Source organism: Podarcis vaucheri, assembly GCF_965113315.1.
Source record: "Podarcis vaucheri genome assembly, chromosome: 10".
NCBI lineage: Eukaryota > Metazoa > Chordata > Lepidosauria > Squamata > Lacertidae > Podarcis > Podarcis vaucheri.
Window position 1 is genome coordinate 49,421,833 of NC_138748.1, and position 27,969 is coordinate 49,449,801.

A 27,969-nucleotide genomic window follows, 5' to 3' on the forward strand; every position below is an offset into this window, starting at 1 on the left:
AGATATTCAGTTGATCTAAATCTGAATGCTTTAATAAGACTTGGCCATCCTTCAGAGACTGTTTAATTATGACAGCCAGGCGCACGCACGCGCGCACACACACACACACACACACACACACACAGAGCGGAGATTTAAAAAGATGCGCCTTTTGGGTTGCTTGTTCCACTACAGTGACAATTTTACTGTGTCAACTTTTATTTAACATTTCCCCTAACATGTATTTAACATTTATCCATCTAATTAGGCAATCTATTTCCTGCCTTTTGACAGAGGGCTGATGTAAGGCATCTAAAAAAAGGGGTGTGTGTATCAGATAAATATTAACATTTATTTATTTTAAAACTTCACACTACACTTTTCATCCCATACAATTAGCTTTTAAGTTAATAAATGGGGTGTTTTGTTGCTATATAAATCGAGGCCTTAGAAATGCTAGTATAGTTACACCACAAAATTTATAATTCAATCCATTTTGATGGATAAAACATTTGCTGCAACACTGAAGGGTCTAATATTTAGATAATAAAAGATGGTGTGGGTGAAGGGAAGGTGGATGCGAAAGAAAAGCAGCTGATATTCTAGTCAGAGTCTGAACTCTCTTGCTCATTGGTCTGATACTGACAGACTACTTCTTCCAAAGGCGTCATTGTGCCATCTGGTCGCACTCCCATTGGTGTTATAACCTTGTCCCTGCAAAAAAGAAAAGTATATAAGTTTTTTTAATTAAAAATAAGATCAGAGAGAACTAGCCTATTCACCTCACAGGCAACGTGCCTCCACAACATACTTGTAAGTGTAATGCTCAGCTACTCAAGTGTGATTTTTCTGTTCTCATAATTCAAGATCACTTCAGTAGCTCTGTGCGTCAGATTAATTGTAGGCCTACAACAAAACTATAGGTTTCCCAAACTTCCGCCATAGGTGGATGAAATCACTTTTATCTCTACCACAGTGCCAACATTTGCCATCTCTTCTCCTCATTTCCCCACTAGGTAGCTTTTGAAAAAGCAGACCTTATTAAAAAGAGAATTCAAAATGTCTTCTGATGCATATTTTTCTGGTCCATGGTCACCAACACTCATATATATATATATATATATATATATATATATATATATATATATATATGTAGGTTTTGGTGTCTTCGGGTGTCTTCCCGTGTAAGAGTCGGGGTGTCTGGGCGACGTTTCGACGAGGTCTCACTCGTCATCTTCAGGCTGGTGCTTTCGGCTTCTTGTTACTGGAACAGAGCAGAATCTGGTGTTTGAGTTCTTTTCTGAAAGCTGGGCCACTCCCACTTGCTTTCAGAAAAGAACTCAAACACCAGATTCTGCTCTGTTCCAGTAACAAGAAGCCGAAAGCACCAGCCTGAAGATGACGAGTGAGACCTCGTCGAAACGTCGCCCAGACACCCCGACTCTTACACGGGAAGACACCCGAAGACACCAAAACCTACATTCCTGTACCCGTGAAAATCTACGAAAGCATATATATATATATATATATATGTATTGCTGTGAAATCTCATAGAATCCCCTCTTGTTTTTGTTGAATTATGGAAGTAAAATAAAATCAAATAAACCCAAACCATCAGAAGCAAGCACTGCATATTATAACTGGTAAAAACCCTGGAAAAATAGTCAGAAACCTAATAGAATGGATTTAGTAAGGAAACTCTGGGAACAAATGACTCAAAACAGAAAAATGTTTAGAAATTATAAGGAGTTTGAATTTAGTAACACAATGTACAAAAAAGGATTAAAAATCTCAAGGAGTAGATCATTTTTTTATTTAAAAGAAGGAAAGGAATGAAAAGAAGTACCCTCTCTTGCTCTGAAGCATAATTAGGCAATAACATGTTTTAGATTTATTGACAATTTGTCATAATTTTAATATGTATATTTAGAAGTATATAAAAGCATTAGCAAATAGACCAATTATGTATATACTGAACTGTATGTTTTCATTAGATAAAGAATAATTATCTAAATGAAAAAGCCAACACTAATTGGGGGAAAAAATCCAGATATTAAGTCATTCTCATTTTTGAGGGAGCTCAAATCCTTACTATGAAAGAGTGAACAGAGCTTCATACAAAATTGATTGGTGGGGGAAACAGGAGCACAACACTAATAAAGACCTAATTCAGGCAGGCCACATTGATGGAGCCAATTAAGACCAATATGAAAAAAAGAGAAGTCAACCACTAATGGGCTAAGGACAAAGAACAGGTTCTCTGTTTAAGTAAAAATAGGGAAATAAAGAAACTGCCTTTGTTAATTCTTAAATCCTGCTAACATGGCTGTCGATATCCCACCTGTCATGTGGGGAGCAGCTACCCCTCCTGCTTAAAACCACAACTGCATACATATTCATTTCACTGAGTGAAAGTAGTCAGTCAGGAAAAGAGATCTGGGCGACACAGCCAGCCTCTAGTGGTGCTTAAGGACTTGTGGATTCATTTAGATTCAGTCAGCTTTCTCTCTCTCTGCCACCCCTCCTTTTTCTTTTTTAAACTGTTGCTTTTGTTTGCAGCTGTTTAATTACAGGATTGACAGCCATTTTAATCTCTTCAAAGCTCTGAAGGCCTCTCACAGCTAATCCAATTATATCTACTCCACAAGCTACAGCCTCATGTAAAGATGATTAATTATTGATTAAGCCAATCAAACAGTATTAGCAAAGATTTATTTAAGCCTTTCATTGCCTCACATCTGATTATAATCTCGTTTATTATATGTGGATTATGGAAAAAGCTGTAAGGCCAAGGAGGGCAACATTTTGATCCTCCAAACACACACACACACACACACAAAAAAAAACCCCCACACCCCATCACCCCCACACCATATTTTCAGAGATTATTTTTTTAAGTATACATCACTCTTCACAGGTGTCTCGCAGGTGTTTCAAAACTGGTTTAGGAGAGACCCATCACAGTGTCAAAATTGGTTATACAAAGAATGAAATCACCAAGATTATAAGAGAGACATGAAATAGGGTACTTTGAGCCAAACAACTTCCACCAATTAAGGCTGCGACCCCTATACTTACCTGGCTTTAAGTTCCATTGAGCTTAATGGAGCTTATTTCCGATTAAACATATATAACGGAGTAGCAATTTATTATAAAATATAGCCACAAACTCAATAGCGCAGCAACACATGTTCTGAGTAATGCAGGTGCAGGAAGATTACAGGAAAATTAAGAGAATAGTGGACTTCATTCCTATGCAATAATTCCGTAATACAGAACTACTTGCCACATTCCAAAAACCTGACCACCACAGGGTAGAAATTTTAGCTCTGTCCTCTAAAATATGAAGTATGGCCCATAATCCATCACTATAAGAAAACTATTTCACACACAGAATCTTTTAATCTTCTAAATGAAGCAAAGGGGAAACCATCAGAACCAAACATTTTACAAGGCAGAATTATGACTTCTGGGGCACTTTTCATAATTTTTTCCCAAACAGAGATACATGTATTAATATATTTTATGAACATGTTTGACTGACCCTTGATTGAGAACTGCCAAATAAGTCTGGAGGATTTTTTTTATAAATAAAAAAGGATTATATTCAACAATTCTTAGAAAACATGCCATAATGAAAACCTTAACATGATGCATTCTCCTTCTCTGTTAGCAGATACCCCATTAATCCCTTCAGATTCACCTACACAATCTTTGCTTCTGCCTCTTGCTTGCCATTTAGCTTGATAACGACTCCAAAACCATTCCCTTGTTTTCAAGGGTCTTTCTTTCTTGCCTGCCCTGTGCACAACAGGTCAGTGTTAACACATGGAACTAATGGCGGTTCTCTGTAATGAAACAATCACATTGCAAACACCGGCCTGTTCCTTTGATAAAATAGTGTATTGGGGACCTATTCACCTCCCTGTAATTGAGTGCTACATAATAGTGCCGATCCTTTTATGTACAATATTTTGTTCCACAATTAGAAAAGGCGAGGAAAAACCTATGGAAGCGTTGCTTTCTTCAGTCACTGCCATGATTAATTCTGTATTTTTAATGAGTAAGGCTGCTACTTAGGCCAGTTCTGTGGCATACTTGTTTTGTTGACTTCGTGTCAATGTACAACAAAACCCAAACTATGGTAATTGGGACTGTTTCATCAGCAAAAGCATTCCTGCTATTAATACAACATTGGCTTGGAAAAAGCACTCTGTCGTTTTAATTCAGACTATTAATTCATAACTGTGCCACCAATTTATAACTGCAGGCAAAAGTATTTAATAAGCATTTTAATTAATACGGAAAACATCCAGGCATGCATGATATACAAACACAAAGAATTGCAGACTAGTTGTTTAATTTAGCTATATTTTACATTTTATAAAACAGAGGGCAGTTTTGGGAATGCCAGTGTCTGACAGATTAGGAAAAACAGTTTCTTAAACATGAGATATCTAGCACTCTTCTGGAATACTGTGCAAAGCTTTCTACTGCTACTCTTTGAGTATTTACATGATTCATCATTTAAAAGGAATCCTACTAAGACTCTCCAAGTCAAACAACCTTGATGTTCTTCATAACATCTAAATTATGAAGAAAATGTGTCTAGGCCCAAAAGAATACAAACCATTTATCCAATTATTTGGAAAGCTCCATGCTCAATATATGGCTATTGAGGAATATTTGGGTTTGTGCATTTGCAGCAGCACAGCTGGATGTCTTCATCTGCCCCAGCTGCAACAAAACATATCTTTCCCATATCAGTCTCTACAGCCACAGCAGGCGCTACAACCTTCCAACAGCTTGATCTCACCCCCAAAGGCACACTCCTCCATTGTCTCTCGAAATAGAAGGATGCCAACTAGTCTCCAAAGCTCCAGGTAACCTCATCAAGCAGCTTCATACAGATGTCAAACAGCAGTGGAGATGGAATGGAGCCCTCAGGAAACCCATGGATTAACTTCCACAGGGTCAAACAGAAGCCTCTCAATGCTATCCTCTGGAACTGGCCTGGTTTGCAGAACCACTGCAAAACTGTGCCTTCTGCTTCCAACCCACCAAGTGTGTCCAGTAAAATACTATGGGCTGATGGTACTAAAAACCACTGACAGGTCCAGGAAAATTAATAAGAGACTCCATCTATCTCAGAAATCATCTGTCAGGGCTACCCAGGCCATTTTAGTCTCAAGCCCAATCTATAGAGACAAAGAATTTCTCCCTCAGAAATGAAAAGCAACTTAGTTACATTACCTAGAAAGCTTATCAAACATATTGACAAGTTTCATTGCTTCATATTCCTTTTGTTCTTCAGTCATTTCGTCCATTGGGTTGGGCATTGGTTCTTCTAAATGACCTGTAATAAGGTTAATGCTTTGTGGTCAGGGGCAGGGAGGGAGGGGGAAAGAGAATATAAGAAAAAATAAGATTTTTTTTACATGAGGCAGCTTAAAAAAACCCAAATATAACCAATAATCCTTCACAAAGCTTATTCTTTATTGACTTGATAGCTGACATCTAAGACACATGAACATACCTAAATGCTTAATGGCACCAAAACCTGTGAGTAGCCCCAACTTTCAAATCTACAATGGCTTATCTAGTTTGGCTTATCTACCAAAGAACTCTTAGTAATAAGCTCACCAGGCAGGCAATTCTAGGAGTACCTTGGGCACCCATTGCAATCAAGGTCACTTGAAGCTACCGTATTTTTCACTCTATAAGACACACCTTTTCCCTCCTAAAAAGGGGAAATGTGTGTGTGTCTTATGGAGCGAATGCAGGCTGCGCAACTATCGCTGAAGCCAGAACAGCAAGAGGGAGAGCTACGCAGCAATCCCTCTTGCTGTTCTGGCTTCAGGGATAGCTGTGCAAAGCCTCTTCAACAACATTTGATTCAGAATATATTTTTTTCTTGTTTTCCTCCTCTAAAAACTAGGTGTGTCTTATGGTTGGGTGCATCTTATAGAGCGAAAAATACGGTAATCAAAGTTTTAGTCCATAATTCAGCCCTTTGTGATAAAGAACATATCTTAGACAACGTTAGAGATGAGACCAGGGGTGGGCAACATGGTACTCCTCCAGAGGTTGTAGACTACAACTTTCATCAGCAAAGGTCATATGAGTTGTACTCCAAACATCTGGAGGATACAAAGCTGGCTACCACACTGGAGGGGAGGGGGGTTGAGGTGAGAGACCCAAGCAGTACCATACTTTGGCTTTGCAGATTTGTATTCTTCAGTGTCTGTATCTTCGTCATCCGAGTACCAGGTTTCCCCTCTTCCTCCTGCTAATAGGCCCCTTGCTGCCAGTAGCCCAGCTGCATTGCCATAGCCAGTGTACTTCAGTAAGCTGTCAACTGAAAAGTGAGAGAGAGACAAGAGCTGACTTGGGAACATCTTTAAGCTATTGTTTTAAGTTCTACAAGTTTGTTAAATTTAAGTCACATTCAAACAAAACGAAGTCTTCAGATTGTCTGAATGCGCCCTGTCTGATGTGGCATGGAACAGTTCTCTTTTTAAGATGCCAGTGAAGTTGGCATGTCTTCTGCTTTTCTACAGAACTTAAGAGTTGAGAAAAAGAAAAAAGAAAAAAATTCTTCAACTAAGAAAAGCAGCATGCAGGGCTTAAGGAAAATATTGTCACCTAAAATAATCAAATTTAAACCTTGATTTTAGAATTTTACACTTCTTGTGGCAACTAAATACTTGTATTTCCAATTTCTTACATAAAATGCAAGATGTTTATATATAACTATACAGTACAACTGTCCATACTGGTGAAATGACAACACTGTTAATGTGTGTGTGTGTGGGGGGGGAGTCAAAGCGTTGCCTCTAATTCAGACATGCAAAATAAACCCACTAGGTTTATTGTCCCACCTGCCCATATTCAAGTAGGCATTTGTTACATATTACAACTTCAATAAACTCTACCAGTTTAAAAAAACTTTCATTTGTGATTGTTCAGAAGCATATTCTATTTGTCAAGAGATAACCAGGCAAGCAATTGTTCAGAAGTCTGGAATAACCACCCACTTTCATTATAAGAACCAGCCTGTACCTCTCTCCTTACAAAGAACAAAAAGGAATTCTGCAGCGATTTGCTTCACTCCTAGGTCAACGTGAGTCATGAGTCGCACTAGTTTGTTTCTCAGTGTTGTGCCAACTTCAGGGCGATTAGATACATCTCTCAAGGGAGGCAACACCTAAAGACAAAAACAAGTAATAAGAGCAATTAATCTCCAGTGGAAAGTGTTCACCACACTTTCTTATTCAAAAGTATTTGTAAAAATTCTGCTTTAACACTCTGCCTAGCTCTACAACGAGGTCTTAGCCCCATTCCTTTGTTGCTGCTGAGCAACTACTAGTAAGAGAATACAGGGAAGAGACCCAGCTGCTCAGACCCACTCGCTTGCCTCAGAGGTCATCAGTGGGAAACAGTGCCAGGTAGGAGACCAAGGGAAAAGGATAAGAGCAAGAAATGTTGCCTGAATAATCTTGGTTCCATATGGGCATCATGCAGCTTCCCTTCCTGTACTCCAGGGATGGGAAACCTGCCCCCCGCCCCGGAAGCTGCTGGTGTTTAATTCCTGTCAGTCTCAGTCAGCCTGGCCAATGGGCAGGGACAATGGTTGCTAGATTCCAACTCCATCTCAATGGGCAAAGGTTCCCCCACTTGAATGTGAGTTTTTTGCAAGCAATAATTTTGCAAGCAACTCTAAGGGCTTCCCAGGGCTATAAAGCAAGATAAAGGTATTATATACCTTGTGAAAATATAAACAAGATCCCTTAATATTTAAAATAGCCTTCCTGTCAAGTGTTTGCATTCCTTTGTTATCTTTATCTCTGTGGTATCTCACCTGAGCTTTAATAAACTTCCTTATGTTCCGGTGAGATCGGCAGCATCTTGTTAGCAAACTGAGAACTGGAGTGAGACCTTCCCGATAGCTGCTCCCCTAGAATAAGAAATCACAAGACACATCATTTTTCTTCCAAGAACACTGGGATTTTCTGTCATACTCCATATTCCTGCTCTAGTGTTTCTCAAAACAGGTCACCAAGTTTCCACAGCAGGTCCCTCGTGTCTTTCCCATACCATTTAAAGAGCATTTCCACACCTGAAAATTCACAAATGAATGCCTCCAGAGCTGTGATTTGCTAATGTTCCCAGGCGTGTTTATGACATGTTTTCAGACATGCGGATGATTTTCAAATATTCCTGATCATGATGTATGCATTGTACATTGGGCTATCTCTGAAAAAGGTTCGAAATCAAAGCTACTGCAGAATGTAGCAGCCAAAACATGAACTGGGACTACGCAGTCAAAACTACATTGGCTGCCACTCTGAAGTGCTGCCTTTGACCTCCAAGCTTCAAGACACCAATACCTTAAGGCATCCTTTCCCCTGTATAGGCCTATCTAAACACTGAGATCATCATCTGAAGACATCCTGTGTGTCTCCACCAAGAGATACTTGTAGGGTAGCAAGAAGATAACAGGCCTTTTCTGTGGTAGCCCCCCAATTATGGAACACCTTGCACAAGGAAGCTCACTTGGTCCCAACACTGCCTTCCATGTATTAGACAGCACTAGCGGTCTGCCTTTCAATAGTTGTTTGGTGTTCATTCTTGTCTAGGAAATGATATTTTCTGATTTTGGATGAATGATGTGTTTCATCTGTACTGTATTATTTTAATGGCTATGTGATGATATGTTGGGGTGTGTGTGTGTGTGTGTGTGTGTGTACCTTTGCGTGCACGCGCACACACACACACACACACACACACACACACACACACGAGGACTTCCGCTGATTGTAAGAAGCAACAAATAGCTTTTACTTTAATACAACTAATCAGTCTATGTTTCATTTGTGGGTTTGATATTAAAAGCAGTGCTTCAGTGAGAAATAGCTGTATGTTTGTGTGCACACGTGCTGTTTTGTTTGCTCTGTACAGAGGATCCTTCAAATATGGCATAAATATTTGTTTTTATGCCCCCCTAGTATCTAATCAAAATATTGATATCAATCACACTCATCTTTCTACACACTTGTATGTGATTTGGTTTGCAGGCAAACACTGAATATGTAACACAATTTGTTAAAATAAAAAACCTAGGTAGACCCAACTACCTGATTTTGCATTTCCCCGAGGCCATCTTCCAACCTTGAAAACATTAGATGGTTAAGAATAGGTAAAAACTTGGGGATTTCTGATTCAGGCCCATTTTTTGTTATTAAGAGATAGCTTGTGTCAGCTTTTAAGGCCCAACAAGACATTATACTGCAAACCATATAACAGCTTCGCAACAATGTGTGCTTTTATTCAAGTGACAAAAGGCCGTGAATGTGATTGGTGAAGTGACCAGGAGGTGAGGCGGATGCTTAATGCTTTTCTCCAAACCAAAGTCTTTCCAGAGGTGGCTTTTCCACGCACAGCTGTTTTAAAAGATGGCATTTGTAACAACACAACGAACATCTAATTAATGTATAAAAGCAATGATTTTAGCTCTTATTTTAAACAATCTAACCTTGTCAATTCTCTTCTCCATGAACTTCAATAGCACCTGAATTGCATCCATATTCATGCCATTGTATTTGATATCTGTGTCCTCGGGATCCTCTTGTGTCGATGGACTGATAAGGACATCCAGACAAGAAACTGGAACGTTGCTTAAAAGGTTGATTGCGTTGCTGAAACAGATTTTAAAAACATTCTCATTCATGACACTATTTTCTTCATACCGTGCCAGCAAACACCACATCTGAATGCCAAGCATTTGTGTTGAAGAACCTGTATGTTCTAGCATAACAGCAGATTATAATGCTGTACCTGTACACCCCATTCTAAGATTTCATCTTAGATTCCAAATAATTTTCAGGGATTTGGTAGACTTTGGGGAGATTATCAGATAAAGGAGAAGGTAAATTCCAAAGTTTAAATAACAACAGGATTGCAGGTATACTTCAATGGAATGGAAGCATGAAGTGTAGAAGAAGGTACGGAATTCATCTTCCTAAAATTCTTAGCATTTTTAAGCAGCAGCAAGTTCTTAGCCTTTTTGAAATTTGTTTATTAGATTTATATGCCACACTTCCTCTCAAAGGAGCCCAAGAGTGGCAAACGCCCAAAGAATAACATGTCTACAAATAATTCCAATACAGATGCAGACTGGGAAAGATCTCTACTTTAAAGGCTTGTTTGAAGAGACCAAGCTACTCCCTGGTGTGAGAGCTTCCCATGAATGGGCACACACAGAAAACCTCTGTTTTGTTTCTTTCACACACACCGAAGTCTTTGGCCATGTAACGAACACATGATGTCGCATGTAGTCTGGGGTTTGGCCCATTTGAAGCATATATTCTGTGAGTATGTTTTGCCTTCTCATTGTGCCACATATATAGCCTGGAGTGTGTTGTGGTCTGTGCAGGGGCCCAACGGCATGCACAGATAGTACTACATGGTGGGCAGGGACTCAAATGAAATAGAGGCTTTCCTGAGATTATGTGATAAAAAAATAATAATAAATCCAGATCTCGCCATTTCTCTCAAACAAGCCCTAGGGCAGCAAGGACTGTTGTGAAGCCACAAAAGGATCACACTCCCCTAGGTGGGCCCTGCCTAAGTTCCATAATTTTTTACTTCAAGAACTGGCAATCCTACAGGCAACTGGCAGTAGAGAGAAAAGTCTTATGGGAAAGTAGTAAGGCGAAGTCTGAGGGAAAGAACACAAGTGAGCAGTCTGCATTAGAATTTGTGCACCAGTGATGTTATACATATAACCCTACCACCCATTCAGGCTTCTGGTTGGCCACTGTGAGAACAGGATGTTGATTAGATGGGCCTTTGACCTGCTTCAGTAGGAGTCATCCTACGTTATTATATAGCAATAGCTTGGAGACAAAGGAAATAGCTGCTTTGGTAAACAGCAGCGTCAAGATTGTTAGCAGGCTTCAGTTCCCTAGGTAAGAGATGCTTCTTGAAATGCACTGGGAATAGCAATTTATACCAATTTGTCTGTTCTGGGTTTGTTTTTTGCAAAAGAAGAAAAACCTTTACAATGCTTACTCAGCACTGGCAGTTGTGTTAGGATTTATATTGCATTTTGATAAGTGGTTTTGTTCTGTTTGTGTATAATTTGCATTCCTTTTCCTGTTGTATATAAATTTTATGACCCAGCACTTTATGGTTTCTATGTATTAAGCAAATTAAAAGTTCCCATGCTGAAAAAATAATGTTCTAGAATAGCAAGATTCAACCTAGAGAAGGGTTTTAGGAGAAAATTGCATTGTTATTCTAATACACACCACTAAGATATCATGTAGTGGGAACTGCAATTTAGGCTTATCTAGTCTAGCTCATTTGTATTCCTTGTTTTGTGGTTTATTTCCATTCTGGGAAGTTGTTAGCTTGAAAAGCATTGCAAAAGGCTTTCTTAAGCAATTTTGATAAGCTTTGTTTTTCAAAATCTCCATTCTCTCAACCTCCACCCCCACCCAAACTACCTGTGTAGCTAGCTAATCTTAAAATCATACTTCCAAAGATTAGTGTGTTACAATTTTGATGGCTGAAAGATAACACTGTAGGCTAGACATCTCTTCTTGGCATTAAATTTAGAAGTTCACAAACTGCTTGCATTATGTACCTAGAAGGCATTTAAGCCACAACATTAGCACAGGCAAAGAGCAAACATACATTCACTTTTATTCTGATTCATACAGACCATACAGGCAAGTTCCACTGATTTCTAGTGTATCTAAGTCAGCAAATGGCTTCAGTCACTAATTCTTGTCTCTTATCTCACTTTGTGCAAACGTTTTACTTAGAAGTAGTTACCAGAAGTTCTTTTTTGCACAACATCTTTCACCATGCCTCTACTGTATAGCTCATTCTCCTTTTTTACTTTCTGGAAGCAGCATCAAGAGAAAGTGAGATGCAGAACACAAGATGGGAGGCTGGGTTTTGCTGCAGCTACCTCACATTTTGCAAGGTAACTTGCTTTCAGTAAAACTGAATTGGCAAGAAAACAGCAAAATCGAATCAGGGGTGGGGATGGGGACTGGCAGCTTGGATAGTTTCCACAGAAGGCCCCTTTTTACTGGTTTCTTAATAAGAATGGTGTTCCCAAACACCTACAAAATTAATTTTCTGGATCACTGTGCTCGAGCTATTCTTTTCAATAACCAAAGCTTGGCTTTCTGATCTTTGTCACTCCGCCTGACAGTTTTATTTGTGGCCAAGAAGTGTATGAAATTCTCCAGCTACCAGGAAGTCAGTGACTGTGCACAGATCTGCACAATGGTGTTTGCATTCTTCCTCCAGGGGGTAGAAATGCTGTGTATATTATCCCCTCTCTCAGCTTCTTAGAGATCATTAATCACTGGGACATGACACCCACCTACTCACGCTCTCAGCCCCCTCCTGATATGCAAATGTGAAAGCAAACAACTGTTTAGCACCACTGAAAGCCTTGATTAAAATCTTGTTAGTTGGCAAACATGGCATTTACTTTAATGCATACAATAATTTAAAGAGTACCTTCAAATATTTTAAGTGACATGATGGATAGCACTATAAGATATATAAGCTTTTCATGTGCATCCTGTTAGAAACAGGGAGGAATAAAAAGTATTCTATAATTTAAAGGCAACCAATTTATATAAGTGTTTTTAAAAGTAATTTGTCCCTTATTTTTTCCCCTTAAAATGATTTCTAAATGTAAATGTAATTTAAACATATATATCCAAGTTTCCAAAAATATATATTTAGGTTTCTATTCACGGTCTATTAAAACTAAATCCATGTCCATATAACAAGCACACAGAATTAGAGCTTGCTTTTCAATGTAGAAGAATGAATAAAGCAGAAAGTATACGCCTAAGAAGCTCTCTGGGGTCTCAGGTAGACTTCTCCATCCCCTGCTACTTTTAAAGGTCAAGAATTCAACTTATGATAAAATGGCACGTTCCGGAGCCCCATTCGCATCCAAAGCAGAATGCAACCCACGCCTGTGTGTGCCGCAATTTGCTGCTTCTGTGCATGACATCATTTTGAGCATCTGCGCATGCGCAAGCGGCGAAACCCGGAAGTAACACGTTCCGTTATTTTCGGATCACCATGGAGCGCAACCTGAAAACGCTCAACCTGAAGCAACTTTAACCCGAGGTATGACTATATTGTCCTTCTATTTGAAAATGTTAAAGTTTCAGGCTAGGCCAATAGAATGGCTATTTGTTTTCTATGTCATGCACACACACTATTCTGAAACAAATATCAGTTTTCGCATATAGAAAATTCTACTTCAAGCGGTTCTTTAGTTTCTTAAAGGTAAAGGTAAAGGGACCCCTGACCATTAGGTCCAGTCATGGACGACTCTGGGGTTGCGGCGCTCATCTCGCTTTACTGGCTGAGGGAGCTGGTGTACAGCTTCCGGGTCATGTGGCCAGCATGAATAAGCCACTTCTGGCAAACCAGAGCAGGACAAGGAAACGCCGTTTACCTTCCTGCCGGAGTGGTACCTATTGATCTACTTGCACTTTGATGTGCTTTTGAACTGCTAGGTTGGCAGGAGCTGGGACCAAGCAACGGGAGCTCAACCTGTTGTGGGGATTCAAACCGCTAATCTTCTGATCAGCAAGTCCTAGGCTCTGTGGTTTAGACCACAGCACCACCCGCGTGTTTCTTACTTGGGTATAAATTTTAAATTTTAAATTTCACAATTGCACTCATAAGCAGTTGAGGGCTGCATAACCAAGGGTGTGGATTGTGTTATTGGACAATGAAAATGTTCTGGGTTGTATCTGAGTAAATAATTGTGTATATCCGGGGTAGGCAACCTAAGGCCCGGGGGCCAGATGCGGCCCAATCGCCTTCTCAATCCGGCCTGCGGACGCATGTTTTTACATGAGTAGAATGTGTCCTTTTATTTAAAATGCATCTGTGGGTTATTTGTGGGGCCTGCCTGGTGTTTTTACATGAGTAGAATGTGTCCTTTTATTTCAAATGCATCTCTGGGTTATTTATGGGGCATAGGAACGCATTCATTTTTTCCAAAAAAATATTGTCCGGCCCACTACATGGTCTGAGGGACGGTGGACCAGCCCACAGCTGAAAAAGGTTGCTGACCCCTGGTGTATGTGGAATACAGTTTGTGAGTGAAAGAGAACTTCCCTGTTCTCCTCCTATATGATCCCCAATCCTCTGGAGCAATTTGGGGTCGGTGAATAAGGGGCAACATTTGTAAACAAAAAATTAAATTGTTATAACCACCAATAAATTTCTTTGATAAAACCAACCCTTCTCTTTGACGACTTTGATACACCTTCTGTTAAGAGACCTAAATCTTCCATGCAAAGAGAGTGAAGCAGTTCTGTGGTCTCTCACCCCTCTGCGCACATTAACAATTTTGTTCGAGCACAGGACTATACCACCAATAAGCCTCCATCCATCTTATATAATTCATTGGGTTGACAAGGCTGATCATTTGCATGCTAACCACAATGAGTCAAGTATCTGTTCATTATAAAGTTTGCAATCCTCTATGGTTACAAAGAAACCCACCGCAAAATATTTTTAGGTTTTTAGATTGCTTTTCCACCTTATTGGCCTTCAAAGGAAAACATAAAAAGCAAAATAAAAATACTAAAGTACAAACCATTTTTGTGCTCAAAGCAGTTTACTAAAATAAGAAGTCTGTAATAGAGTCATAGTAACTTTTTATGGTTATGTACTCCATTACTAACAATTAACATATCATTCAAAAATACATCAGAAGCAAGCATAAAACTTCAGTTCAGACAGTTGCTCTTGAACAAAAATGTGGAGTAAGTACTACTTATACTTCCTAAATAAAAAAGGCAGGTGTGTCATCACATCAGAACTAGGCTTAATGTTATTTCTGCCATTAAATTTTCAAAGAGCAAGGAGCATTCCCTCACCAAATCTCATGGAAACACCTGGTAGGACATGTAGTTGTCTAGGTCTTCTACAGTCATGAGCCTTCCTGACAGCTTGAGCTTAGCGAGAATGAAGCACAGTGATTTTGACCAAAAAGAAAGCGAGCATTAGCAAAAAGAAAGAAAATTGCCTCCTCCAGGATATATTAACAGGCCTACATGTTTCAGGATGATATAGAACAGGGACATAACAGAACAAGCAGAGAAACACCTGGCCTTTTTAGCCAAAGAAGGTCCAAATGAAGAAATATCAAGTCATGTGAGAGCCAAATATAAATATTAAAACGGCTACACACTACTACTACTACAGCACCAACCACTGGATAGTACCAAACAGGAGAGAATCCTAAAGGGTTTCTTATCCCACGGCCTGTTCAGATGTTACTCCCCCGTCCTCACCTTCAAGCAAGATGAACCTTGAGGTTGTGTTCATTCTCTGTTCCCCATTCACTGTCAGAAGGGTGTGTGTGTGTGTGTTAGATATCCAGGTCAAGAGAGACCAAGTGTTCAAATGATGGTTTGGGCATTACCCTCTTTATGCACAGGAACACGGAGCAGAGATGCAGTGCATGAGTTTGAGGACTGTCCCTGAACTCACCATGTAGGGGAAGAGCAAAGTAATGCCTGAACAGGCCTTAAGGTAGATATGAGCAGGTAACAGCACAAAACAACATATTAGCCCTATTCAGGTGTACGTAAATGGGGCTTAAATGAACAGGTGAGAAGGAAAGAGTGCACAAGTTTGTTAGCTCTGCTCCATCATTCCTATCTCCATGTGTTGAATGGCAACTGTTTGCAGAAGGGAAGCCTTCCTACTGCTGACAGTTGCCCTTGAATATGCAGAGGGAGAACAGTTATGCACATTCATGCATGCTCTATGCTCCTCATGTATTCATTTAAGCGACATTAAGAATGCCTGAATAGGGCTATTGAGAACAAGGAACGGAATTGTTAACTACAGAGTGCAGGGTAGAAAGACTAGGTTATGATGAGCCAGGGAAGACTGCAGAACTGGGTCTGGAGTCAGAAATAACGGAGCAGGGTTGATCACAGAGCGCTACTAACACAGTAGTGTGGCTGCAGCTGTTAAATGCCTAACATAAGGGATCAGGCAGAGCTAGGCGTTAGCAAGATAAAGAAACTCACCTTTGGCAGGCTTTGCTTCAGGTTATGCTCTTAATGCCAAGGCCAACCCACAAATGTTTTGAGATATTGGCAGGGAAGAAGGGAAACAAGTGAGCAATTAATGAGGTTCTAGGTATCTCAATGGTACCTGGTACAGAAGGCCACTGTTTATTTATATCAGCTGCTGGAAACCATGGGGTTGGGGTGGGAAGCAGGGGAGGGGGGGGAGAGTGCTCTTGTGCTCAAATCCTGCTTGTGGGTTTCCTACAGTCACCTGGTTGGCCACTTAGAGCAGTGTTTCCCAAACTTTTTTCGGCAACGGCACACCTGTTTACTGAAAAAAAATCTCGCGGCACACCACCATTAAAGCCCCGCCCCGTGACGTCAACGCGCAGCGTCACGCCGGGAGGGACGCACGAAAGTGAAAGTTTTTTCCCTCCCCCTTGCCAGGGAACCTCCAAGCTTTGGGGGTGGGAGGAGGCAGCAGAGCGAGGGACTGAGGGACGGCGGCAACTGAGGCGGCGGTGGCTGTTGTGGTGGTGGCGGGCGGAGGAGGGGGCGGCGGCGGGGCTTGAGGAGCCGTCGCCGGGAGTTGCTGCTGCTGTTGTTGCTGCTGCTGCCCGGACATGCCGGCCTCCTCCTCCTCCGCTGTCTCGCGCTCCTCCCTTTTGCACGCGCTGCCCCGCCGCTCGGCACCACCACCGCGGAGCCGCCCCCGGCTCGACGCGGATCCTCGCCGCCGCCGCCTCTCACCGCCCGACTCGCCCGCCTCCCTCCCACGGCACACCAGCCAATGTCTCACGGCACAGTAGTGTGCCGCGGAACACCGGTTGGGAAACACTGACTTAGAGAACAGGATGTTGGACTAGGTGGGCCACTGGCCTGGCCCAGCAGGCTCTTATGTTCTTATTTACAGCAGATTCTGACTTTTACTTGAAGTACCATACATACATATGGAGGCTCAGAGCTTGAGGACCAAAGTATTAAGGGGCATGTTTGTGTGCCCATACACAAATGACTTGACTGTGCTGTCTCTGGTTGTTGACCCCAGAACTAGAATTCTTACCAGACTGTGCCTTAAGCAGCAGCCCAACCCCCCCCCCAACCTATCTATCCTTAAGGCCAATTCACTCAGGTGAGCCCTTCCACCATTTTGTCAAGGCTGCAGAATCACAGAATTGGAAAGGACGCAGAGGGTCATCTAGTCCAACCCTCTGTAATGCAGGAATCTCAGCTAAAGCATCCATGACAGATGGCTATCTAGCCTCTGCTTCAAAACCTCTAATGAAGGAGAGTCCACCATTGGAAGCCATGTGCTGGTCTGGTGTACAAAGGAAATATGCAATGGCAGGTACAGGGCCACACAACACAGTCTTATATTTCCAGAGTTTTTGAATCAAAATTTAATCTTCCATTTAATATATACAACAGAGGAAAAAGCTTTCAAATATCCTCCAACACAATGTTGTATCTTAAGATCCACACTTTTACTTAGATTCACCACCGTGAATGCTTCAGGAAGGATGGAAATTAATCCTGGCTTAGACAATATGTATCCAGTGCCAAAAAAACAAATCATCAGCCTTTCTGGGCTTTCAGTATACAGTGGTGCCTCGCAAGACGAAAAGAATCCGTTCTGTGATTCTCTTCGTCTAGCGTTTTTTTCGTCTTGCGAAGCAAGCCCACTGACGGATTAGCGGATTAGCGCTATTAGCGGCTTATCGGATCAGCTGATAAGCGGCTTAGCGGCTTAGAAAAAGGGGGGGAGGAAAAAAAACCCGCAGGAACTCGCAAGACATTTTCGTCTTGCGAAGCAAGCCCATAGGAGATTCGTTTTGCGAAGCACCTCCAAAACGGAAAACTCTTTCGTCTAGCGAGTTTTCCGTCTTGCGAGGCATTCGTCTTGCGGGGCACCACTGTACATCCTTGCTCCAGTAGAGGTAATCCACTTCACTTCTCTGCACACATGTACACACTTGTTAGGTAAGTCGTTTGATTGGCAACATGTCCAAGTGCTCAGCAAACTACTGCCATCGAACAGTACTGCTTTTGAGGCAACTGGCAAAAGTCTTATTCCAATAATTCCGCACCAACCCTTATGTTTTACTTATTCAAAGAAAAAGATTTTACATGCATTTGATTTCACTTTAAAAAACAACCCAAAGGTTAACAGAGTGCTGCAAGCAAATATGTGTTAGATCAAGCAGACAAGCACTTACCCCTAGGATGGGGAACTTGCGGCCTTCCAGATTTTGCTAGATGCCTGGGCCACTGGTTCCCTAACCCTGACCTAGCCAAACAAGAAGCATTTATCTCTAAAATAAATGGACCTGCAATTTCACTAACCTGTGCAACTCTTCAGTTTTGTCTTCAGTAGGACCCAGAGTTAATAAGCAGTGACGAAGAATGGCAGTCATGTAACGAAATTCATGAGAATCGTTCTGTGGACATACAAATTATGAAGAGAAACATAATTAATTATCAAGGCTGCAAATGGGGACTTCTAAGAGTCCTAATTAGAACAGGGATTAAATTAAAATAAAAGGGCTGGCACAGTACAAAACCCGTATGGGTGTGTGAACTTTGCTTCATATGTTCACGTGTTTTCTCAGTCTTCAAAATAAGTAATAGAAGTAAGGCTTCAATTATTATTCATGCAAAATCATGCCATTCTTGACAGGTATTATTTTCTCCACAACTCTAATTGGCTCTTCTTGACAGTTCTTCAAATCTGGTGTTAAAACAAACAATTCCCCCACCGCATCAACACTGCCTTCTTACATACATAGTCAGATCATCCACAGTTCAGTCTTGCCCTTCCCCATAGCTTCCTTTGCTCTTCTCCTTACTAAGGGCCAAAACAAGATGGGGCAGAACATGCAAGAAGCAATACTGTGCCCATGGGAAGAAATAGTATGTTACTTTCATTAATTTGCGCACCGACCCCTCTCGCTCTCCAGGCTTCAGGAAGCTATCTGCAAGCCTTGGGAGCCCACGGGAGTTCCCGCCGGGCACCCTAGGCTTGCGGATAGCAGCCTGCATCCCGAAACCCGGGGCGCACAGCGGAGCTGCCTGCATCCCAAAAATATTTTTTTTATTTCCCCCCAAAACTAGGTGCACCCTATGGGCCGAAAAATACGGTATATCTGCAACATCTTGCAATTCTGTTGTTAGTGTACCATTTACAGTACTTTTAGATTATTAGAAATGTAAGACAAGGTTTCTTTCATAATGAGCCATGCTGAATATCTTTTGGAAATGTCCACTTACAATTAAAACTTGGCAGCTAAAAGTTACATATGGTGTGTTTTCTTTCACACTCAAACAGGAGTAGTACTTCTCTTTGGCACTGTTTGCAGGCCAGCACATTGGAGATTAAGTTACTCCTATTTCTTCTGGTGTGTTCACATCTACCAAGAAGAATTACTTTTCTGCTTGGTGGTGGTGGGGCCTTTCTAGTCAGCCAAACTGCATCCAAACAATAGTTCAAGTAATATGGACAGAATAGTCTGTGCCATATAATGAGGGCACCATTATGCAACACTTAGCTAAATCATAGGTCCTATTGTCCTGACACTTGAGCTTGGACTCCAGAAACTGGAAAATTCAATTTCAGATAAACAGATGACTCTGCTTTTGAAATTTATGCTGCATCCTGCATTGTGTTTGGGATGCTACTCCCAATCAACTGTTGCAATGACAAGGATGTAAAACTGTAGTTTCAGCTGCAATCCTCTGGCAGAGAAATAACCCTGGGCAAGATATGTCAGACTCAAATCTTACCTCACTGTGTACATTCCAGCTGTCAAGAGTTACATTAAAGAGAGCTTTCAGTGCTTCGACGGCACAATCTGTCTCTTGCAGTGACAACGGTGACATTTCCTGGTCTTCAGCTGTGATGTATTTATCTGTCCATCTTATGCTAAATGCACTTTCCAAGGCCTGAGTCAACAGTGGCAATCCCTGGAGATCATAACGCAACTGTGACCTGATATCTGTGTGCAGAAGGGAGAGGAGGAAGAGGAGACGCAAATCAAAGCATTTAATGTCTTCGACAAATTGTTGATCCTTGCATTTTTTCAGGAGATTGCAAAGCATAGCTGCCAGGTTCAGTTCCAGACTGAGTTTCTGTGCGGCCGGACTATTAAAAACAATGTTGCAAAGGCATTTTAAAGCTTCCACTATGACAGGGAAATCTGTCACATCTTCCAAAGAATCCTCCATAGTGTCCAGCTTTGCCAGCTTCATCAAGATCTGCATATTTTTCTTTGTTGTTACAGGAACCAATACTTTTTTGTCTCTTGAGAGTATGCGGAGAGCCTCCAGGCAAATGACTTTACAGGATGTTTTTATATCTTTGTCCAGTAAAAGCAATATTCCTTCACATAGTTGCTGAACATACAGGAAAAAAGGAATGAGATTTTACTATTCTGCCCTGCAATGTAACACACCCATAACCCATCCCCACCTCTGATTTGTCATAGAGTATCAATGGTATTAAAAATATTTTAGCTTCAGCTTATCGTATGCTGTGTGGCTCACAGCTTGTGAAATTATATCAAAAGGAAGGCTGCATCAATCAGAACTAGATTATGTCTGATTTGGTCAACAAATGGATTCAAATAAGAATAGTACAACTTGGCTTTTCTCTAGCATATCAATTGCTGGCTCTGATCTAAAGCATCAAAATACAGGAATGTCTTCAGTTGTGCCACAGAAAGTATAGGATGCTCCTGAATAGGATGATATAATCACAGGAACTCAGTTTTTTAAGTAAAAAGCAAGTTGCACCCATGCATATAGCTGTAGGCACTTTGGACTACAGTAACTACTACTACTACTATTGATGCATCCTTTAACTTAGGTTAAAAAAACAAACAAAATATTTTATTTATTTAACAAAATTTATGTACTACCACATTATAAAGTGGTTATCAAATCAAGAAGTTTTTTTAAATTACCAGTTTTAGACTGCCTCTTAGGGTACAGCTCTCACAAACTTGCAAGTATATGGCACAAACCTACCGCATTTATGTACAAATTATGGCCAAGTTCAGGGGCTGATGACCATATTAAAGCTCTACAAAGCTGTATAGTGGCTTGTGTCATTTTCAAGTAACAGTGCCAGGTTGCTAACAAATGTAAGCATAGTGTGTACTCTGTACAACAAAGATAATTTCTGAGACATGAGAAAATTCTCTCTTCAACATTTATCACCTACGCAGCTGAACTTTCTTTTATTTGCTCGGTGCACTAACTCAGACATTGATTTGTGTTAGGTTCATAAATGCTTAATAAGAGATTAGAAATAAAGCAACAAGTATCACTCTAAAACCAGTGAGTACCATGTTGGCCAGAGAGCATTCTGCTATCAACTCCAAATCCATTACCGTAAACAGATCAGATAAAGGCATGCAGGAATGCAGAACCCCCATGGGGTTGTCCAAATGCAGTTTCCCACATATAGCAAAGTAAAATACTTCATCTAGCCATTGTGGAATTGCAAAGATCTTACTGAACCTTGCAGCCATTTTGTTTTCATCGATGTAGAGACCAAACAATACAAAAAGGACTGTTTTGTGGAAGCTTCCACTGAAAATTCTACATGGTGGGGTGTTTTTTGCTCTAGAAACACTTGGGAAGCAAAAAGAGCAGAGAAGCAAAACAAAAAAACACCCTACAAAATTGCCCAGCCAGAAAAAAGTGTCACGTACCACACTAAACAGGGCCACTGGCAGCCCCTAGTATTTTAGTCTCCTTGGGGATTATTTACTAAAGTACATGATGTTCCTAGCCTCCCAAACAAATAATAATTGGCATCATGTCATGCTTCCTTCTCCTGGCCTGGCCTTAAGATTTTGCAGTTCATTATGTCTTTTGACCCAGGGTCTTCTCAATTTTAAATTCTCAGTTGATTTTAATTAAGCCCTCCCTAGGGGGCTCATGAGATAGGCATGTTCTTAATTTATTGAATTCAATTGAGTTCTGAAGCCTTTCATTGGTCAGAATGACTATAATCAAGTCAATGAGAACTCTGGGAATAAAGTAGTCCATAAATAAGCTGGAATCTCTGTCTAGTTACTCTATAATTCTCACACCACTCTTGTATGGGCTAATAGCATTCCTACTGTTGCCTATGCAGGATAAAGAGGCTAGTTAAAATCTGACCTGAAAATAGCCCCTGAGAATAGCAAGTGCTATTCAAGTTGAACCCAAGTTGGCCTGGGAGGGTGGGGAAGGGAGGCAAAACATCCTATTCTGCCAAACACAGACCAGCAAGTTGTTGTGCCATGCAAACTGTAGCTGGCAATTGTCCATAACAAGGCACACCTACACAAACATCACCTAATATATCTGACAAAGTGAAAGTTTATACCACAAAACACGTAAGTCTCTATGATGCAGGAGGATTCTAGATATTTCTGGTATTGCCCAGCTACACACAATATGGATAGCAGCTGCTGCCAAAGCAGGTGTGCAGGGGGTATCCAACATGGTGACCTCCAATTCCCATCAACCACAGACAACATGGTGAATGACCAGGGATGGTGGGAAATTGTGATCTAAAATAACAGCCAACACCCAGCTAACACTGGCCTAAGATATATTAAAGAGAGAGAAATTCATTAGTCTACTACGACAATCAGGAAAGGTGGGTTTTGTTGACCCCTGGTGCCACTTAAACCATGGCACCTTAATTTAAGCTGCATGCTAGTGATTTAGAATCTAATAATAGAGTCCACTGTCAAATATTTTTGCATGCTGTGCTCCTGGGGTGGCTAAACTGGAGAGGCGGGGGGAGTATTCAGAGCATGAGAATGGAACATGACACGGTAAGAAGGCACATCACATCGTGCGGAGCCCTACACGGATAATTTGTTCCTGCTACCTATGGTTAGCAAAACACAATTTTGGGTTGGGGAAAAAATATTAACACTTTTTTCTTATCTGCATTGCTTACGGGTTCTTTTGTCAGCATAGTATGATACTGGTGAAGACAACAAGGACAAACGTTTTAGTCATGGAGAAAATGAATTATGCTGAATAACTTAGTGACTAGAACAGCCAGCAATTAAGGATTTAAAAGAACAGAATTTGAACCACCCCTATTAAGTTGCAGATTAAGTTCATTTAGTGAGTCAGTGAATTATACGCCTTGCCTCCATATTGTTCCAGACTGCCAGCATTCTCAGGGAGCCATAAGTCATCTCTTTACACTCAGTTCTTGTTTTTAGTGTTTATTTTCCCAATTACTTTCATTTCCCCACCTTAAGGCAAAAGCAATCAGGCCTAGACAATCAGCATTCACCTATCTTTTAAGAATCTGATATGTACTTATTACAGTTAGAAGACAGCTTGTAATATGTGGGTTTTTTTTTTTTAAAGCATGTTCTCCAGAGAAACCCCTGATTGCATTGCAACTGATGACTCATCTACTGTGGCGAGGGGGGTGGGGAGAGAGAAGGGAGAAGAGCAGACTCTGAGGAACAACAAAAAGGTCTCTAATGCATTAGGCAGTAATTACACATACACTAGCAGTGCCAAAAAGGCTCCTCTATCAACCAACGGTACTAGCGCTTATGTGAAATTTGCAGGTGAATATTATTCACTCATTCACCTGCATCTTCCACTGACTTTAGGTATACTATGGTGTCTCCCCATGTGACCCATAATCTAGATGTGCTGAAGTAGAGATGAAAAACCAGTTGCCCTCCAGTTGCACCCATCATCCCTGACAAGTGGCCATGTTGGGCGTTCTAGACCAGCAACATCTGGGGTAACCCAGCCAGATGGGCGGGGTATAAAATAATAATAATAATAATAATAATAATAATAATAATAATAATCTGGGGACCACAGATTTTCACATCCCTGCCCTAAAGAGAGACTATGGTGAACAGGCAACCCAAGGCAAAATTTATAAAATCCTTGGCGGTCAAAGAGTGGATACGGACATCTCCATGAACTAGCAAATTACCATTGTAACAAATTAGAAACCTACTTGTCTATATCATTGTTAAACTTCACCACAAATAAGGTGAAAAGGCAGAGTCACTATCATGACCCATAAAGCCGTTTTTCCCCAAAGAAAGTGTACTGTCACAAACATAACTTATCATCTCTTAAATCCAAATAGTTGTACGAATACATCTTCTAAAGTAAAATAAAATGATCAATTCACATTAACAACAGATGTATGCATTGGGACAACTGATATGAAATGTTAATTCTTTAAAGATGTGGCAACTATGTCTCTTCCTATTTTAAGAAGGAAAAGATTTTACCTTCTTGCCCATTTCCCCATAGCTTTCAACTGTTATATTGTTGATCGGAAGGAACAAATTTACTACTAGTGCAATCAGAGTATATAAAACATGATAATATAGTTATCTGTATAATTTCACATGCAAAAATAAGCCCTTCTATACATATTAATGCTTATTTTCTGGATTCATTGCAATTTGGAAGGTGTGACTTTTAAAATGCCCAAAATTACTAATGTCCAACAATGAATATTGTTCTGAATTTCGGCAACTTCGTGTTTACAAATTATGATACCAAAAAAAGGTGAAACCTATATATACACAAACAAAAAAGGGGGGCTGATTCCACACTGACATCTTCTAATCTAAGGGAACAGAACGCCTGCTGATGGTACAATGCTACTGTAGCACTAGCTGCTTTCGCTTCTGTATCACACTTTTGGCTCAGGTTAAGCTTGTGGTCTACTAAGATCCCTAGATCCTTTTCACATGTACTACTGTCAATACAGGTGTTCCCCACCTTATATCTGTGAAGATGGTTTTTCCTGCCTACATTTGCAGCTATAGAAATCCTCTTTCTTTCTTTCTTTCTTTCTTTTTAGTTTAGACCAAGTTCTCTAATCTGTTAAAGTCATATTGAAACCAGATTCTGTCTTCAGCAGCATTGGCTACCCCTCCTAGCTTGGTGTCGTCTGCAAATTTGATGAGCATTCCCTCAATACCTTCATCCAAGTCATTTATAAAGATGTTGAACAACAACAGGCCCAGGCCCAAGTTTGATTTTAAGTTATTAAATTCAACAAACCTCAAATATACACAACAGAAACAACCCTAAGTATAATGGTCACCAACAAATCCTGGCATTGTTATAACAGACGCAAAGCAGGGAGAGGAAAACAGACTACCTATAGCCTGTAAGAACCCTATAACTCAGTGTACCCTGAAGAAACACCCCCGCACGCCTGTTTCTGTGTTTCTTACCTTTCTTTTCTCTTCATCTGTTGCTTCAAATTTGAAGGTTGACCTATTCTGAAAAAAAACAAAAATCCATTCTTCAAAACGTTTTAAATAGTCCTCATACAAGCTTTCTGATTTTGCCAGAAAATGCTTTATCATCCCCTCAGAGGCTAACCTTAGGATGTCAACAGTGCAACTCCAAGCACATTTACTCAGAAGTTAGTTCCACTGAGCTCAGTGGGGCTTATTCCCTAGTATGTGCGTTTAGGTTTGAACTCTAATAGTATTATTATCAGATACTCAATTTATTAGCAAAGTGATGCTTGCCAAGACTATAGGTATACCACTTGCTAAGATGGCCTTTAATCACATTACACCGATCCAGCTATTATCTTTAAAGCCCTAAATGGCTTAGGACAGGGGGCACCAGTTAATTCCTCTTCTGTTAGGCTTTTGGCTAATTAAACAATCTATGTATGACCTTTTCAACTGTGTGGGAATAATTATTTTTTATGTTTTTATATTGTAAACCCCCACCTCCTCTGTGATCCTTGGATGAAGGGTGGTATTGAAATTTATTAAAGAAAGAAAAGAAAAACAAAAAGTCCCTGGGAAATTTTCTGGGAAATTTATGAGAGACGGCTTGTGTGTCCTGCTCAGTTCCTGTTTGCACTGGCTCAGCTTCTCCTATGTTGAAACCATTATACCACACCCCTTCGGCAGTTAATTTTTGTGACATATACCCACCCCAACCTCCCAAAATTCCAAATGTGGCCCCTGGTCTTAAAAGACTGGAGGCCCCTGGCTTAGAAGGATATTTTAGGGATCACTTCCTCCTATCCTGCTTGCTCCCGGAGATCCGAAGGAGAGGCCCTTTACTGCCCTGCTCAGGATGAATGCACAGCTGGAGCAGAACAAGAGAGAGGGCCTTTAAACATGGTGCATAAGGAGCCTGACAATTTGACCTCCATATAGAAATGTAAAACTACTAAACACGTATCTTTATCTCCTGGTATGGGCTGCAACCTGAAATCTGAACCCAGATATAATACACTTTGAATATAATACACACCTATCAAGAAATAAATATTTCAACCAGTCGGCTTTAGATCAGACATTTTAATTACCTTTGCAATACACTAGAATGCAATGTAGATCAGTGGAACAATGTTGCTATAGCTGGCACTCCAGTAACTAAGCAACCAGCTTGGTGGGCCAACTGAAGCTTCAAAGGTAACCTTGCTTAGAGCATTCAACTCAAAGCAGCATGGATGCTTAATGGATCAATCCACAGCACAAGGGTGGGGGGAGTATGACAGCTGTCTAATCTAGCTAACAGGAAATACCACATAATAATAATCTAACTAACAGGAAATACTACAAATTTGGGGGAGGGAGCTTCTAGTAGCCACAACACTGTAGGAAGATAGCCATTATTTTAATGCACCTTGGTGTGTTTTTTTTAAAGCATTCCTTGTTTCCAAACCTCCTCATGCTATAATACGTGCCCTTTAGTCTACCCAGAGATGTGCATAGCTATGGCCACACATATTTGCTACAACACACACTCTGAACTTGTTACAGATCTTTGCATTAATATGCAACCATTTAAGAAAGGGAAGAGACCATTATACTAAAGAAAAGAAAAGAAATAATAACATCTATTAGGAAGGTGTGCATTCTGTTGGGGTCATTATCAGATTTGAAGATGATTGGAAAACATAAAAAGAACCTATTTAAATAAATATAAGAGAAACTGCAGGCTGCTGATGGTGGTGACAGGGGAAGGAGGGCAAGTATAATTAGGATTGCCTACAATACGAAACACAGTAGATTAGACAAATAATGCTTCCCACAGGGAAAGAAATGCTAACACTGCACAGAGCTGCTGCTGCTAATAATAATAATAATAATAATAATAATAATAATACAGTATATTAGTTATACCCTACCCATCTGGCTGGGTTTCCCCAGACACTCTGGGCGGCTTTCAGCAAAATATTAAGATACTGGGGTAAATGCTACAAGAATTAATCTGGGTTGATCAGATTGGATAGATCTGTTGTGGTTTTTTTAAATGCTTTCTATTGATTTTCAGAAACAAAACAAAATCAAATATTTAATTTTGTTTTGTTTCAGATTGGATAGATTTGGCAAAGATCTGCTCGCAGCCACGAAGGGGGCACCGAGGACCCAGTTCTTCTGGGAAGCGAGTGCCAAATGCAGCCTAAATGCCCTATGGCCAGAGAAGAGCTGTTAGTGGGGGGGAAGGTTCCGAATCGCTTCGGAGACCCAAGAACGGGGCCTGCCGGTGCTCCGCCAGTAGCAGCCCACCGGGGTCCCGCCCCTCCCTCCGCATTCCAACGGACCACCCGGCGCGGCGCCGCTCCGAGGGGCCCCCGGCGAGAGAAGGGTGGGCGTTCTCCTGAGGGGCCATGAGCAAGGAAAGGCGCTCCGAGGCGGGGCGAGCACAGCCGGCTGCCTCGTCGTTACCTGCTCATTGAAGCGACTCAGGTCCCTCTCGGCCCCGCCGCCGCGCCCACCGACCGCCGCCAGCGCCGCTTCCAACGCCATCCCTGAGGCAGGGCGCGGCCAGGCAGCCCCTCCCGCCTCTTCTGCTCCGCTGCCGCCGCCTCCTCCCCCTCCTCCCTCGCCGGCGCGCGGCAGCTTCAATGGCAACAGCC

The 27,969-nt window shown here is 41.1% G+C and overlaps 1 protein-coding gene across 2 annotated transcripts; it reads right to left on the reverse strand.

The window, feature by feature from the left end:
• Positions 1-312: 312 nt before the first annotated feature.
• Positions 313-27,969, reverse strand: RIC8B (RIC8 guanine nucleotide exchange factor B). 2 transcript variants are annotated; one of them, XM_082241197.1, is made up of 10 exons: positions 27,779-27,969; positions 25,310-25,357; positions 19,848-20,456; positions 18,411-18,505; positions 9,515-9,677; positions 7,841-7,936; positions 7,042-7,186; positions 6,193-6,337; positions 5,233-5,352; positions 313-693 (listed from the first exon to the last, which is right to left on the reverse strand). In XM_082241197.1, exons 1-10 carry the CDS (start codon positions 27,857-27,859, stop codon positions 582-584), a joined length of 1,614 nt encoding a protein of 537 aa, XP_082097323.1. In that variant the 5' UTR covers positions 27,860-27,969; the 3' UTR covers positions 313-581. The 2 variants fall into 2 exon arrangements, with proteins under 2 accessions (XP_082097323.1, XP_082097324.1); XM_082241198.1 differs by having other exon boundaries at positions 25,310-25,352; positions 27,779-27,963.

Bases quoted from the DNA above. Each gene is read 5' to 3' on its own strand.
- RIC8B (XM_082241197.1), bottom strand. From the start codon at position 27,859: ATGGCGTTGGAAGCGGCGCTGGCGGCGGTCGGTGGGCGCGGCGGCGGG. The intron at 18,506-19,847 runs GTAAGATTTGAG...GTATGTCCACAG, and splicing joins GCTGGAATGTACACAGTGAG to AACGATTCTCATGAATTTCG. The intron at 694-5,232 runs GTAATGTAACTA...TCTTTTTTGCAG, and splicing joins ATGTTTGATAAGCTTTCTAG to GGACAAGGTTATAACACCAA.